Source organism: Hakea prostrata, chromosome 11 (assembly GCF_041222555.1).
Source record: "Hakea prostrata isolate BN-2017 chromosome 11, UWA_Hpros_2, whole genome shotgun sequence".
Classification (NCBI taxonomy): domain Eukaryota; kingdom Viridiplantae; phylum Streptophyta; class Magnoliopsida; order Proteales; family Proteaceae; genus Hakea; species Hakea prostrata.
The window spans coordinates 18,433,054-18,450,816 of record NC_142610.1 but is presented as its reverse complement, the minus strand read 5'-3'; the positions used below and the strand labels follow the sequence as shown (position 1 = coordinate 18,450,816).

Genomic DNA, 17,763 nt, shown 5'->3' with positions numbered 1-17,763 from the left:
CTTTTGGCAATTTCTTCGAATCGGACAAAAGTGATCATTTTCAGTATGGAACGATTCTTATTTTATAAGAAATTCCAGCAAGCTGTCGTGAATGGCATGGAATGCATGTGCAATAATTGTGATTCCTTTTGATAACCGAGCCTGAATTCACATGCATTACAATTTAGACCAAACTGAAAAAACTTTTCCTGTCTCATCAACACTGATAAAAGTTTTACTTGAGAAGAGACACTAAAGTAAAGTAAAAAGCACATGTTTTTTCTGGGGTAGAATGTAAAATAGGATTTACTAATTCATTAGGGGTGTAAATGGATAAGCGAAATCTGCTTTCGAATTTATATCCGCATTCGTTTATGGGTGTTCGAATATGTCCAATTATTGATAGGATGTGGATATGATATATTCATTTCTTACCAACCGTAAAATTATCCGATTAAGTTACTTATTAAAATTTTTTTTTACCGGTGATATGTGACTATTTTTCTAGATTTTCTACTAAAATAATAGCTACCAAAGTTTTTAAACTCTTAAATTTCAAACCTAGTTCTCACAAATAAAAGGGTAAAGATGTAAATAGGTAGTCGAAAACTTGTATTCAATATGTAATCAATGCCCATTTAGAATAATCTATTTAAAAAAATAACTATCCGATTATCATCCGAATCTAACTGAATCCGTCCGAAAATTGATAGAATATTATCCAAATCCAGTCTGTTTACACCCCTAACTAATACTCAGAGTTGAGATTGATTATGTAGCAATGAGACATGATATTTTGACTGGTGGTATTTTAGTAAATTTTCATCAACAAATCCCACAGAATCTGATGCCTTTAATGAAGTAGGGCCAACCCAATGCTTTGTGTTCTTCTTTGTTCCTTGTTAGATGTACCCTTGCCAGCCATGTATTTTGTCTTTTTTTTAAAGCAATTACTAACTAGCCAACCAATAGCTGTACATGCTTAGCTTTTTACTGAAAAAAGTTGTGTTTGGGGATAGGGATTCCAGGTGGGATTCTTTACCCTGATGAGTAATGCAATCATTCACATTGTTTTTTAGTCACATGTTTAGTGAGGGAGTCCCTTTTGGCTTATTGTGTGTAGAGGTAAATCTTCCTTCTAAATATGCAATGCAAGGGTACAAGAAAAGTCTAACAATCCACACTTGAGATTCTAACCCACCAAATACTATCTTTTCTAAAAGCAAACCAACCACCAACGGGGGGTTGGTCCAAGTGGTAAACAGCTTGGTCCACTTAAATAAGGTTTCGATATTGAAACCTTGTGGATGCAAAAAATTCCCTCCGGGAGACTCACCCACCACAGCTAGGTGTGTGATCCGGGTTGAACACTGGATTAGTCAAGGCAAAGTCTTGAAAACCGGGGTTGGCAACCAAAAAAAAAAAAAGCAAACCAAACCAGCGTACAAGCATCCAATACCTTTGATACCATGCAAATTGGATATCATAATAGTTGTGATATTGTGTGCTAAAACCATGAGTTGAGTACGGGGATCTTGCTCTTTTATTTCCTAGACATGTTTATTCATCGTGCATTCTATGGTTGTATGTGTATCACATAAATAATTTGCAGTCGACCTCAAATCTAAAATTTAAATTTTGGCATCAAAACTGTAAGTTGCTATTGACCACTAGAGTAGCATATTTGCTTGTGACAAACGAGCAGTCATCCAATGCATGATGAACGCACAACTTTATGAAGTACAAGAGCTCAATATGTGGGGCGTCTTTTTGTATCAATTCTTATTCTCATTTTTTGACATTTTTCTTGGATGTGTAATTTGGTAACAATTTCAAATCTTATTTTTGTTTAAAAGAATAGAAAAACTTCCACAAATCATAATAGACAAAGTCTGGATTAAAGTTCATTCTATTTATTTTTGAATTTTTGCTCAAGTAACTCAAAATCCAAATATAAATTGAGGGTATAATACTAAACATACATTCTATTAATGAAATCCTATTGTTTCACCTTTTTCTCACTCCTAATGTCTAACGATTTGTCTCAATTTTTATTATCATTTTAGTATTATTCATTTTAACATACTTTTCATTTCGTAGCCGAAAGTTATCAAACCATTATTACGAGTCAAGAACAAGTTATCAAACCAATTATGAATTGGGTGATAAAACATGAATGTGAATAAATGACTTTTTGAGGGTGGCGTTTTTTTTTTTTTTTTTTTTTGTTTTTTTTTTTTTTTTTTACAAAAAAAAACCACCTCTTATATAGTGTGGGGGGAAAATTTGCAAACCCTAAAATGCTAAATAGGTATATCCCAAGAAGCAACAACCATCCTATTTCTAAGAGTATTCTCAGACAACCCATTCGATTTTTTAGTTCTTATCTTAAAGGATATAGAATTCCAGATTCATTCATACTTGTAGAATTGCCTCTTTGGTTAAGCAAAAAAATTCAGCAAATTAAGGGTAAGCAAGAGCCCTTCATGTGATTATGAAACATTAGTTAAGTTCAGTGGCTGTTGAACTAAAACAATCACCCGTAGAGAAGAAGGAAAATAGAGAGAAATGCGTGAAGAACAAGTTGTTGGTGTATGTTTTTGCAGAGACTATATCAGTATAAGTTGTTTTGATTCTACTGACAGTCATCAACAACAGTGATAATCTAATGGAAGGAATTTTTCTTGTATCCTTGCAGCACTATGGGTATAAGGGCGAACTCAATGTTAAAGGTTTCCATAGAAGAAGTGGGATAAAGGGAGGACAGTTTTGATGCCTTGACCTCAGGCTATAATCAATGACTTAGCTTTTTTACTTTAAAAGAATCAGAAACATGAGGTCTCAACCCTAACTGATCAGTCTGTTCTTGACTCAGAGCAAAATATTCTCAACCCTGATCAAACCTAAGCACTTCTGCTCATGGTGGATTAGGGAAACTTGAGTTATATTAATATCACTGGATTCAAACTAATATAAACCAATCCAGATATTGATCAAGATCAATACCAAACCCAATTACTAAAACCTAGAGTTGAGGTTGATTAGGTAGAAATGAGATCGATGCCAGGGCTCGACTTGTGGTCTTATAGTAGATTTCTATCACTAAATGTCTCACAGAAGCTGATATCTCTCATTAATGGAGTAGGGTCAAGCCAATGCTTTGTATGTTTTCACAACTTACTTATCAACTTATAAAGTAAATAAAGTCCTGCATGAGTATCCAATTTACTCTTGCAAACCAGTAGTCTCTCTTTTTGTTAAAGCAATGACCAACTAGACAAGCAATAGCTCTATTTGCTTAGCTTTTGACTTACGAGAAAAGATTCCTAAACCTGAGGCCTCTGCAACCCTAACTCAGCCTTGACTTGACTTGGGAGCCAAATATTATCAACCCTAATTAAACCTAAGCACATTTTGGGCTCATGCTGGCTGGATTAGGGCAAACTTGAGACTTAATGACCAAACTTGCACCTCTACTCGATTCAAACTAATATAAATCAATCCAGATATTAACCAAGATCAATACAAATCCCAACACCAGTTACTAAAACCTAGAGTTGAGGTTGATTATGTAGAAACGACATGAAGCTTCCACTGGTGGTATTTTAGTAAATTTATATCATCGAATCTCTCACTCTCACGAAGTTAATAACTCTCATAAATGGAGTAGGCCCAAGCCAATGCTTTGTATGTCTTAACAATTTACTTGGTCAGTTAAAAAGTAAATAAAGTCTTGGATGAGGATTCGATTATTCCTGCTAGCCACATGGTTTCTCTACATGCTTAGCTTTTTACTTAAAAAGTGTTAGATGCCATGAGTTAGGGTTAGAGAGACACGTTTTTTGGTAATGGAGAGAGAGAGAAAAAAGAGACTTAGTTTTATGGGATTCATTTGATCTCTACAATTTATGTTCACAGGAATATGATTTGCTTCCTTGAGATTGACTGTAATACAGATTACATATCTATAGTTATAAGAGTCATGCTCGGCATTAATCTTGGAGTACTCTAACTCTAGAGTTTGAAATACACAAGTTATCTATTTGTGTTTGGTATAAACTATATTTCTTATGTGTTTGAGTGAAACTCTGAATCTAGTTCACTTGTGAATAAGATGTAATCTGCTGGAGTCTCTTGAGTAGTTGAGTTTGAATCTGGTTCTTGAAGTCTTGCACACATGGAGGTAGTTGAGTTTGAGTGGTGTTCTTGAAGCCTTGCATGCGTGGAATAGTGGTGGCTTGGGCAACCCTAGATTCGACTAGGGTTGCCTGTGAGTTTTTTGTTTTGCCCTCAGACTGTGAAAAATTGTTATTATCTTTAACAAAAAGGATTATAAACCCAATGCCTCAACCCTAACTCAGCCTAGCCTTGATTTGGAGCCAAATATTGTTAACCCTGACTAAACCTTAGTACTTCTTGGGATCATAGTGGGTTAGCAAAAACTTGAACCAAAATGACCAAACTTGAACATAATATCACTGCATTCAAATTAACTAATGCAAAGTTGCAAACCACTCTAGTATACATTGATCTTGATCAATACCAAACCCAATGCTAGTGACTAAAACTTATATAGAGTTGAGGTTGATTATGTAGAAATGAGATGTGAAGCTTTGATATCACCAAATGTCCACAGAAGCTCATTCCTCTCATTGATGGAGTAGGGCCAAGCCAATGCTTTTTTATGTCTTCACAATTTACTTGTGAAGTTAAAAAGTAAATAAAGTCATGGATGAGGATCCAATTTACTCTTGTCAGCCATGCATTCTCTCTTTTGTTAAAGCAATAGCCAACTAGTAACCAATAGCTCTACATGCTTGACTTTTTACTTAAAAAGGATTCTAAAGTTCTGGCTGAGAGGAGGGATCCCTATCCACCAAGTTACTGTCTTTTCTAGAATCAAATCAACTAGTATGTGTAGTTTTAGATATCATTTAATAAGTATCGATACCAATATCGATTGCATGATATGGAGAAAGAATATTATTAAAAAAAAATTAATAATAATAATAATAATAGTCTAAAATTTACTTTTGATTGGATAGACTTTTTAAAATAAGATAATGGATGAAATAATCATTGTATTTTGTGTGAAATATTAGTACTTAGCTCAAATGAGCAAAAGTTTGGCAAATTTTGCTGGTATATTTCGTTGATTGAAAGCCGATATTTCACGGCAGCTTTGACCTCTCTCTTTCTGCAACTTTGGTTTTTCAGCTATAGCAACGGATCATCCTCAGAAGAACGAGAGGCTAGAGAAGAGAGGAGACATGAAGGAGCCAAACCCTTGGGCTTTCTCTGGAATACCCTTAACAAAACAAGCAATTTTTGGGAATGGTTGTGTTGGGGTTTCATTTTACGAGTTGGTCAAAAATTGCAGCGGCGACGTCAAGGTGAAGGATGAGGCATTTGCCTGCGACGATGAGGGTAACAAAGCATTGATACAAGGATTTGAATGAAAACGAGAGACACCAATGAGACCCCTGTGAAATTTAGGCATTTTTCACCTGTATTTCGCTAGTTTGCTAGAAAATCGCTGATTTTCCAGCTATTTTCTTTTCGCCACCTACCAAACCTGATGAAATTCACCGAAATGTTTTACCATGCTTAGCGCCTTAGCTCCCCTCAATGTTAAATCTCAATTCCGCCCCTACCCGTTTTGATATTGTGTGCTAAAACCATGAATATGGTGATCATGCTCTTGTTTTCCTGAATATGTTTGTTCGTTGTGCACTCTATGGTTGTTGGTGTATCACATAAACAATCACGTGATCGGATGATTCATCTGAGGAAAAATTGTCGATGGTGAACCGATTGTTCTTCGTCATGGGTAAAGAAAAACTGGGTTGCTTAGATGAGCAAAGAGTCCCAAGCAATAGAAATGGCTACATAATCAGAGATTAAATCTCACTCGACTCGAGCATCTACCCTGCCTGCAACTGAAGTTCTGGAAGATGAGAAGCCCAGCCTGAAACAACCCCCACCCATGCCACAAATAAAAAGGTTAACACAAGAACAAACATAACCAAAATTTTGGGTCTTCTCTCCACATGAATCCGTCCATTAACCACACAAAATTAAACTATGATCTGAAACTGAAACTTAATTTCTCTTCAAGTCATTCTTGACTAACCAATATGACACCATACAAAACTGGAAAACAGAAAGGTTGTTTTTCACTATGCCCATAGAAAATGGGTGTATTCAATATCCTAGGACTGACAAACTATATTTTCTTGGTGATTATGGTACTCATAAATCAAGCTTAGTGCTTAACAGAAAGTAGATATCCTGAAGAAAAACGGCCACCGTAATGATGAAAGAACTAGACCCAAGTTGACATGCTGGTCGAGATCTGGACTGCCAAACAATACTGGATTTAAACAACAGATACAACACTGCAGGAGAATCAATACAAGGTGGTCATGATTATGAGAAGCAAAACTGCAGAAGAGAGTACCAAAAAAATGCCAAGTGGAGAAGGAAATGAAGGCACTCACCCTTGATGGAATTGCAGCAACGGTGAGTTCACAGTGAAGATATTGTTGGCAGTCTTCAGAAACACTACTCCCAGAAACCTTGTAAAAAGAATTAAAACCTAGAGGTGTGTTAGCAGACAGGCAACTTTTGTACAAGATCATAAAGATCAGAGGAATCAAAATAACAAGAAAAAAATTGTTCTTTTAAACCACAACAATGCTGAACTTGTACAGTTTAGGATCCTATGTGAATTCAGTCTGACAGTGGAAAGCACGATCTTAAACAAGAACGTGTCTTCAGAGTAAAACTTCAGAAACAAGAATAGTATAACCACAAAAAATTGAAACTTGCAATGCTCACCGAGGTTGATCTAACGGAATTCATCATGGTAATCGAAGTCATCTTCGTCACTGAAAATAGCACTATAGAATACGTAAGGGTTATCAATCATCTCTAACAAGCTTAGACGCCCATCTTTATCTGTATCTGCCTGCAAGAATAATAATGATATCTTGATTATAATACTCTCCAGTCACTACCAGAAAATTAAATTCTCAAACTAGCAACTACTGCAGGCCAGAATCTGACATACATGTGAATCACTTGACATTTATGCTTCTGATGCATTGATACTATTTTATTATTTAAGAACGAAGGACCCAAAGGTTCCCATAAACACAAAGAAGTATATCTATCAATCTATATTGTATGTACACACAAACACACACATAGATAGACTCAAAAAGTTATTGGCATCCAACTCCTGACAACAACCTGAAAAGGAAAGTGGGAGAAAACCCCAAAGCACCCTCCCCTTTCCCTTGGAGTAAATTATCTAAAATCGTTTCCAAAGACCCATCCTTTGTAACTCCTCCAGAATTTGTCTGTGTAAAACATCTACAGCAGAGACGAGGAAATTAAGATGGAATGATTGACAAATCTAGGAAAAATTTAGAGTAGAGGAAAAAGACACATCAATAGAAACTTGGGAATTTTACTATCAATTGATAAGGATAAGGTGAAAGCCAAAGTAGCACAGGTCAAAGACATGAGGTAAGAGATGAGTTATTCTGACAACTCAGGCTTCAAATAGAGTAGAATGATGAAATCTGTGAAGTTGACACCTACCAAATAAGGCGCAGGTTGAATATATTATCAAGTACATTCATTCAAAAGGGGTAAAACATTGATACGCACAGAAACAAGGGGTGACCTAATTACTTGGTGAACAATAAACATACAAAAGATCTGTTAGGATTTGAGTGAAACAAAAGAATTATGGGATCGAATACAACTGGGTGAACCCAATATAGAAAGGCAGGTTGACCAAAAGAAAAACATCTCTTCTTACAATCCTGGCAAGAAAAGCAGAAAAGTGTGTATACCCCGGGCAGGAAAGCACTATTTCTCAGCCTGTTGCTTTAGGGGTCTATCAAAACCATGCCAAAGCAGAGAGTAAGAACAGTTTAACCTCAACAGTACCATAGATGAATGACATTCCTAGTGGAGAATTATTGGCGGCTGAAACTATCACCTTGGAAAACATATGAAAGTCTTCCAAGAGTATGGCCATCTGAGACTAGTGGATGCTAAGGAAGCACTAATCTGAAGGTGCAAACCATTGCAGAACCATGCACCGATACCTCCTCCTCCTACCATTCAAAATCAGATAAAGTGAGTATATGGTAAAATCTAGAGACATACTCTGTTAGGGCCCTAGAATTACGCCATGTGGAAGAGAGAGAGAGTGTGTGTTTGTGTTAGCTGAGGGGTAATAATAGTGGGGAATTGAAAGGGTATTGATTGTTATGCGAGTGATTCTGTGGGGGTTGACTGGCACCATTGTAACCAGTTTATTTTGTTCTTTTGATTGTTATTAATTATCATATTCGATTCATGGGGTCTTATCAACTTGTTATTTCACGGCACCACAATGCTTTAGTATCTCAACTGTGCAAGCCTGAGTGCCTCAAGTCTGATTTCTGATGTTAGTGTTTGATCTGCCAGATTTGACCATGCCAGTCAACTTAGCATCCAAAAATAAGATCTTTCTGACCCCGATCAACCCGTATCTTCCAAAAAGTTCTTCAAAGTGTCAACCCAGCCAAGGAATAGTTTTAGCTTGTTATCCTCATAAAAATCAAGGTGACCAGCCTCACTCCTCTTTCATCTCTATAAAGAGTCATGATCACGTTATACAACTCCATATCGAGGTGGAGGATAATGTGGCAACGATGGTGGTGGTGGTGGTGTAAAATGAGATGGGCCCTGTGGAACATAATTAGAAAGAATCCCCAGACTGCATGAGACTTTCCTTCATCTAAAGCCAGTAGTCCGTTAAAGGAAGCATGCAAAGATGATATCATAGTCTACATAGAACTTATTGATGAGATGAGGGTATCGACAAGTTTACAGTAGGTGTCAATTGTTATGTTGGTTTCACCTCTACAGGAGTTGAACTATTGAAGGATATCACTATTGGCAACCATGGTTAAACTATGAATCAATTTTCCAAATTTGATGGTGACCACATGTTTGGAAACCTAATTCAGAATCACCATGGGCCCACTCAGATAGCAGTAGCACAAAACTTCAACAATAAAGAGGATGCCAAAACTATAAATAACAAAAATAAGCTAACAAAGGAAAACAAATCTAGCAAGAGGAGGGATACACTTGGAAGGAAAAGAGACTAGTAAGATTTAAAAGGAGTTAAAGATTGGGGAAGGGACAATATTGAAGTTAACCGAAGATAAAACTTTAGAGCAAATTAGCCTGAAAAGAGGGGCAGCAATATTGGGAAGTGGGTAGAATAACTGGGCTCAATCAAGTTATAGTACCTGTGATATGACATATTCTGCCTGTTGTTTAGCATAATATCTCTCAGATGGATGAAGTTTTCCAATGATGGGTAGCAGTTCCTCATCTGACAAATGCCTAAAAGAGAATAAAAAAAGCAAGAACAAATTAAACAAATCTAAAACACATTCTAAGACTAGCGAAAGAAGGATGATATCAATCATTACCCATCACCATCCTGATCAAGCTGAGAAAACAATCTCTTAGCTGGTGCTTCCATCGAATCATCAGTAAGATGCAAAGCATTGTGGTCTTCTTCATCATAGTTTCTTACCATGTCAAACAATCCATGGAAAAATTCCTTGAAATTAATCTTCCCATCTTTGTCAGTATCCCTCTCCCTAAGAAGTAAATCTCATGAGTTTAAAGTAGTCGTGAGCAGGCAAGCTTGTCTCCAAACCAGCCCAAGAAAAATCCAGCTAGAACTAGAAGAAAATAAAATAACCACAATGCAGAAATTAAATCAATTCAAATGCAAGTCATGTAAATATAATGGAAAGAGGCCATCATACTTAATATGTTAGTAGCTTTTCTTTTATAATCAGTTCAGAACAAAGTAAAAAGAATAAGAAAATAATCATATCTATATCAGAAGCGAAGTCACGCTTTCCATACAAATAAAAAGTGAATCTTTACAAGGAGCAGAATTTTTTGACAGAGGCTATGGAGAGGATGAGGTTTCCACCCAACTTTTTAGGCTGGATTATGAGTGATTTAGTTCTCCTATGTTTTCTGTCCTCATAAATAGCAACCCAACAGGGTAGTCGCAAGGAAGAAGGAGAATAAGGAAGGGGATCCTATATCATCTTTAATTAATTATGCTGACCAAGTAACTATAGAAGCTTTTTTTGGCATCATGAGAAGACTAAAAGTGGATGGTTCAGATCAGATTGCTTCCTAGATGCAAGAGTGCTCGCTTATCCCATTTTGACATTGCATATGATTTGATGATTTATAAGAAGGCTGAGATGGGATCAACCAAGGGCAGTTTGGGTCTCTGGATAAGTTTCCTTACATATCCTAGGCTGCATCTCAACAAGGCTAAATCATGTATTATATTACCTTACTCAACCTAGAAGCAGCTTTGGAATTAACAGGTCTTAAGAAAACCAAGTCACCTAGTGGTATCTTGGGGTACCTCTTATTCGAAGTCTTATTTTCAAGATCTTTATGACTAGTGGAGTGCACCATCATCCTCAAAAATGTGAAAAGATGAATTGAAGTACTGAATGCAAGATTCTTATCATTTGCTAGCCAACTTCAGTTGCTATCTTTAGTGTTGCAAGGAAGCCACATTTTGTTGTTGAGGGCTCTCTTGAAAGACTGTAATCATGAAAATTGTATCGGAACTAAAACGTATTGTTGGTACTTTCTTTAAACGTATTTAAATGCCACCCCGAATTGTGCAACATAGGTTAACCACACATTTTCACCCCCAAGGTCAGTCGGTCCCTAAATATTAAGGTTGCACCCCATAATGGTTCCTTCAAGTGCCTTTAGGCTATATTCACTACTAATACCGAAAGACGACATGGAAGAGAGAAGAAAAGAAAACTAACCAAAAGAAGAGCTTGTTTCTAGGTGTATAGAGTTCCAAATCCTATGGGCAAAAGGGTAATGTCACCTCCCTTTGTGAAGGTACCTCTCCAACTCACCTTCCTATGGGAAGGTACCCTTCTAGTAGCACTTCCCTACTTCACCCAACAATGGGTTTTTCGGATCAAGGCCCATGACCCATAATCCCACACCCCACGTCCCCAAGTCCCAAGTCCCAAGTCATAGATATATTAGTATTAATTAATTATATCCTATGGCTTGATCGGACTAGGGTCCAACCTGGGTGCATCAAACTCTGTGAGTGTAGTCCTTAGCCTCAAAAGGTAAATAACATACGATGCTTTCTATATATAAACCAAATGTTTAGCTCCTCATTTTCCAATGTGAAATTAAAGTTTTTGCGACAAAAACCATAAAAGGAAACAAGAAACAAGTAAATAATATTTATATTAAAATAAATATTATAGATAAGTTTTAAACATTTCCAACAATCTCCCACAATGGTTAAAACTTCAAATTCAAAAAACAAAGACCAAGCAACAACGAACACATTAGACACAGTAGGGACACTTCGTAGTAGATGTCTTTTAGGCTTGAATTTACACTAGATTTGATAAGGCACACTAAAGAGCATAGCATAAAATTCGATCAAAATGTCTGCATTTTTCAAAAACAACACGAAATTTCAATTATTTTGGAAAAGTTACAGATTTTGACCGAAATTTCAAAGATTTCGACCATTTCGGAGGTTTTGACCGAAATTTCAATCATTTCAACATCCTAACTTGTTTTTCCTTAGTTTTTGTTGATTTTGGTCCCATTTTCACCTAGTTTCCATGACTCCTTTGCCTTTAAGCACCTCTTTTTCTCATCTTTTGCCTCCAAACACCTCCTAAGCCACAACAGCTACAAAAGAAACTCCGACAGCAATAGAATGTGAAGCATGAGCCATACCCAACAGTTCCAAACTTCTCATTTTTTAATTTTTGTTTTGTTTATGCCTTAAATGATCTTGTATTGCCTTGAAATTAATATATGTTTAGCCTAGGACAATGATTTATGATTGTGTTTTGTTAAACTTATTTTTTTATTATTTGCTACCATTTTTTTTTTTTCTGATTTTAATAATTATTTTCTAAAATTATGTATTTTTATTTAATGTATATATGATATATAGGCTTCAACTTATATATGTGAGACACCATCACTTGATCTAGTTGGTCATTTTATTTTGTGACTTGTTGTATATGTAACCATTCTACCAAACAATTCATATATATTGATGATTTTAATGCTTGTATGCAATACAGTTTGTACTTGTCCAAACCAGTCATTTGTCTGTATACTTGAATGATAAATTTTCAATGGTTTTTTTTTTTTTGCAAAATATTAGTTCCATTGTGATTATTATGCTTTAAATAGGTAAGAGGCAATAAATCAGATGAAATGGACGTTGTATAAGGCCCAAAACCTAGGGTCGAAATTTTTTTTTAAAAAATCACATGTTTTGGTTTCAACCGAATTTTTTTCCTTGCTAAAGAGTACCGGTGAAGTCAAACTTCTTCAACGTATCCTCTTCAGTGTAGCTAGCTGCTCCACCATCCATATCCAACCAATGAACCTTCTCAACGAACCTTTATAAAAGTAAAAGTAGACATTTTTGTTGGCCATGTCTCGAGTCTTAGTCTCACAGATATTTGAGGAAATTTGTCTGTGCGAAATTCCCAACGGAAGGCAGCCTCACCTTCTATATATGTTTAGGTTACCATTAGGCGTGCACCGTAGCTAAGACAACCCCACATTTCGTGAGCTTCGTTTGATTAAGACTAAGTCACTCATCCTATCAACAATAAGGTGGTACCACTTTACTATGTGTATCCAGAGCATGGGTATAGTAGTAGAAACAGGTCATCTGGCGACTTGTTGCTTACCCTTTGAACCTAACTCAGGATTAAACCTCTTCACATAGCTTTGGTTTCCAACACATGACTTATGTCACAAGTCTTAAGCCCATTCTCATAGTTGCTTCACTAAAAACTTTTGTAGGCATAACTTTGGTTAACATATTAGCTAAATTCTTTTCTGATTTCACATAATCAATTGCAATTATTCATTACTATATTGTATGTCTTCTTTTCCCATTATATACCCTATTTTTGGCCCTTGGTGTAGCCGCTTTACTATCACAATGAAGTGATATAGGTGACATTGGTTTGGGCCATAAAGGTATATCTATAATCAAATTTTTAAGCCATTCGACTTCACTTCCAACCTTTTTCCAAGCTACGAATTCTGCTTCCATTGTAGAATTAGATCCACATGATTGTTTAACTGGTTTATAGTTGCTTCTCCATTTAGTATAAATACATATCCACTATTGGCTAGTGTTTCTCTTGAATTTGAGATCCAAATAACATCACAATGTCCATCCAAAACAAAGGGATTTCCACTACAGTGAAGCCTATAATGCATAGTGCCCTTAAGATAACGAAGCAACATTTCAGTTCCAAGCCAATGCTCTTAATTAGGATTATGAGTATGCCAACTCAATTTCCCAACAGCTAGAGCAATATCAAGCCTAGGATAATCCATTAGATAAGTTACAGATCCGATAATCTGTATCTTTTTTTATTCTCTGGTTCTCCAACATTTTTATAAAGATTTTTTTTTCGCTAAAAGGATCATTATATTAAGCGAAGAAGAAATATTAAAAATACATCAATTAATACCGTATAAAGAACCAACCTCCCTTACCCGCAACAACTGGTTGCCCCAATACACCCTTCCTCACTGGTTCCTGCTCAGATTAGTAACCACTAACTTATAAAACGAAATCTAGGACGTCTAGAGGCATCCATATCAAGTTCATTAAGGATTGAAGCTGACCAAGGAATGTTAATATCAGAAATTCCTGTTCTAGCTGCCGAATTTACCAAAAAATCTGCCACTGTATTAGTTTCACGATAGCAATGTGAAATCTTCCAATCTATAGTCAACAAATATTCTTGTAACTCTCTCCACATATGAAAGATATACCAAGGTATTTTCTGCTGCTGTATTAAAGTCACCACGGCTTTTGAATCACTTTCTACCCAAAGCTTATTAATTTGTAAATGCCTTGCCCAACGTAATCCGTGAATGAAAGTTTCCAATTCAGCCTCAAAGTTGGTTTTAACATTTAAAAATACTGAAATTGAAAACCACCACAAGAACTTCATTTCGAAAGACTCCTCCACCGCTGACCTTCTGGATTGCCTAAAGAAGACCCATCAATATTTAGTTTAACCCAACCTACGGGGGAGGACACCAAAAATTTCTTGTGGAGGAGCAGCACTAAAAACAAAGAAGTGAAGGCCCAGTCTTCTTGCATCGAAAAAATGGTAGGAGTTACTTTTCTTCCATCCATTTTAAAGCCAAATGTACTAAGTCTGAAAAAATTAAACTCATCACCTCATTAGTCCTGAAGTTTAAATTTTCAAACCGGATTTGATTGCGGACCATCCAAAGAAAGTATAAAAGCAAACAACATCCATTAATCCAAGCGTCAGAAGGAGCTGTGAGCCCGGTGTTTCCAAGCCTTGAACGACTCTACAATCGAATCTTTTCTTGTCCAACTATAACCAAACTTTGCTGCAAAGCTTCTCCACATCCACGTGAAAATGAGCGGTGAAGAAAGAGATGTCCTATGTCCTCGAAACTTTACCACATAGATTACAACGAGAGGCCGGCATAATCCCTTTCCGAGTCAACAAGGCATCAACGGGTAGCCTATCATGAAAAAGTCTCCAACAAAAACTTGTTGTCTAGGTTGCAAAGAAGTCTTCCAAATACTTTTAGCCCATTTCAGTTGTTCTCCTTTTCTACGATAGAGATCCCATGCCGATCGAAAACTAAACTCTCCCCCCACTGAACCTTGCCAATGACAAACATCAACAAAACCAGCACAAGGTACAGGATATAACATAATAAGAGAGATTACCTCTTGAAATTTGGCATTGTCCACTGACGGAAATATCCACTCCCCTTGCTGTAAACAATCTGCAATAGTCAATTTCAAATGACCCTTTAAATGTAGAGGAATACCAACATAGTCTGCAATGGTAAAATTCCCCAACCATCTGTCAAACCAGAAATTTATATTCTGACCATTTCCAATCGACCACCGTTCATTAGCTTGAACAAAACCCCAAACCTTCCTCAATCCCAACATCAAAGAGGACTGCTGCCCATAAATCTTTAAATTTCCCCTTTTGTCCACCATCTTCCCCTTTAAAAAATGAGCAAAAACAGAGTGTTTATGTTTAATTGTCCAAGCCAACTTGCATAAGGAAGCAAAATTGACATCTCTTAATCTTCGAATACCCAAACCACCCTCACATTTTGGAATACATACTTTTTCCCAAGACACTGTAACCTTCTTCACAACTCTATACTCCCTGTCCAAATGAAGTTACGCATCCAAGCCTCTCGCTGAGAAATAATAGAGCTAGGCCACCAAGACACTGGAAAATTATGAATTGGCATGCTAGAAATAACTGAACGTACCAACTCCACTCTACTCCCCAAAGATAACAGCTTTCCACACCACCCTTGTAGTCGATTCTTAATCTTGTCTAAAACTGACATCAATCTAACACGAGTAACTCTTCCTTTAAAAATATCTATCCCCAGATATCGAGTAGGAAAGAGAGCAATTGGGATATTTAATATGTCCACAATTTTCTCGTTTTCGACTAGGAGGCACACGTCCAAGAAAAAGCTTACTCTTCTCCAAACTAATATGTTGACCCGAAAATTCTTGATACTTCGATAAGAAATTTTTCAAAGCTTTAACATAACATAAAGAAGCATTTGAAAAAATAAAAATATCATCAACATACATCGAACGGGAGGAACTTCTACTCCCCCGGGACTGCGGCAAAGCTCTCAATCTACCACCAGCCCTATCAAAGAATGAATGCCCCCGCATAGTACCTCTTCTCGCAGAAGAAAAAGAAGAGGAGATAAAGGGTCCCCTTGCCGAAGCCCTTTCTCAATTCCAAAGAATCCAACTGGTCCCCCATTCAATAAACCGAGATTCTAGTAGATTGAAGCATCTCATGAATCCACCAACCCATCTATTTGAAAATCCAAAGCCTTCAAGACCAAGAATAAAAACTCCCATGATAGGGTATCATGCCTTCATAATATCAATCTTAATTCCCATCCCTCCCCTCTAACGGAGAATGTAAAATATTTGTAAGTTCGGGCGACGTATTTTCGAAATCATCTTACCTTTCCGGAAAGCTCCTTGCTCCTCGAATAGCTTAGGCAAAAGAGGACTCAGCCGAGAAGCCATTATCTTTGACAATGTTTTGCAAAAAAAATTCTCCATACATAGAGGCCGAAATTACTTGCCATGATTTAAGGTGTTTTGAGAGAACTATAATCATAAAAACCAAATTTCTTAAGCATATTTTCCACATAATGAGCTTAAGAGAGTAATTTTTCATTCTTTTTTTATGATCTTAATTCCTAGAATTACATCAGCAATGCCCATATCTTTGGTGTAAAATAAAAACAACAAGTTTCTCTATTTGATCAATTATTTCTAGGCTTGTTCTCATGATTAACATGTCACCTACATACAACAACAACGACAACAACAACAACAATAGGCCTTGTCCCAACTAAATGGGGTCGGCTACATGGATTCTTGCCCTCCAATCAATTCTGTTTGAGGTCATGCTAGATACAAGGTTCAAGCTATGCATATCCTTTCACACCACTTCTCCTAAGGCTATCTTAGGTCTAACCCTAGCTCTTCTAGTTCCTTCAATTTTGATTATATCACTTCTCTGTATAGGGGCATTTATAGGCCTCCGTTGAACATGGTTGTGCCACCTCAAACGACTTTCTTATAGCTTATCACTTATGAGAGCAACTCCAGACCAACTTTAATATGATGATTCCTTATCCTATCTTCCTAGTTTTGCTATTCATCCATCTTAGCATCATCATTTCTACTACATTGAGTTTATCTATATGATTCTTTTTAACAATCCAACACTTTGCACCGTGCATCATAGTTGGTTAAACGACAGTCCTATAGAATTTTCCTTTAAACTTTAATGGAATACGTCGATCACACATAATCCCAGACACCTCTCCACTTCATCAACCCTATTTTGATTCTTTGGGAAACATCATCCTCTATATCACCGCTTTTATTTATGATTGAACCAAGGTATCTAAAACAATCACTCTAAGGAATCTCCTTATTGTCAAGTTTCACCATCTCATTGTCTGCCCAATTATGACTAAAGTTATAAACTAGATATTCTATCTTCATTCTACTTAGTTTAAAGCCCCTTGATTCCTAAGCTACTCTCCATGATTCTAACTAGGTGTCAATCCCTACTTGACTCTCATTTATTAACACAATATCATCAGCAAAATGCATACACCAAAGAACCTCGTCTTGAATGCCTTTGATTAATTCATCCATTATAAAGTGCAAATACATATGGGCTTAAAGTTGATCCTTGATGTAGCCCAACTGTAATTGGGAATTCATTACTTTGGCCCCCCCATTGTTCGTATACTTGTCACTGAACCATTATACATATCCTTAACTATGTCCACATATTTAATTACGAACCTTCTTTTCTCTAGTATTTGCCAAATCAACGCTCTAGGAACTGTCATAAGTTTTTTCTAGGTCAATAAATATCATATGAAGGTCTTTCCTACACTCTTTATACCTTTCCACAAGTCTCCCAATTAGGTAAGTAGCCTTTGTCATAGATCATTCCGGCATAAACCCAAATTGGTTCTCCATAATTGAGGTTTAAGTGTCTCAAACGGGTTTCATTACTCTCTCCCATAATTTCATAGTATGGCTCATCA

At 36.5% G+C, this 17,763-nt stretch overlaps 1 protein-coding gene across 2 annotated transcripts in view; it reads right to left on the bottom strand.

Annotated features, from left to right (window-relative positions):
* Positions 1-5,952: 5,952 nt before the first annotated feature.
* Positions 5,953-17,763, bottom strand: part of LOC149000562 (uncharacterized) — a 30,138-nt gene continuing 18,327 nt past the window's right edge. The window contains exons 4-8 of one of the 2 annotated variants that reach the window (XM_089139656.1): positions 9,486-9,659; positions 9,300-9,396; positions 6,820-6,949; positions 6,480-6,577; positions 5,953-6,377 (exon numbers count right to left, since the gene is read on the bottom strand). In XM_089139656.1, the coding sequence (XP_088995782.1) occupies positions 6,830-6,949; positions 9,300-9,396; positions 9,486-9,659 (391 nt within the window). In that variant the 3' untranslated portion in view covers positions 5,953-6,377; positions 6,480-6,577; positions 6,820-6,829. The remainder of the gene's footprint in view (positions 6,378-6,479; positions 6,578-6,819; positions 6,950-9,299; positions 9,397-9,485; positions 9,660-17,763) is intronic. The other variant, XM_089139657.1, reaches the window with a different exon arrangement.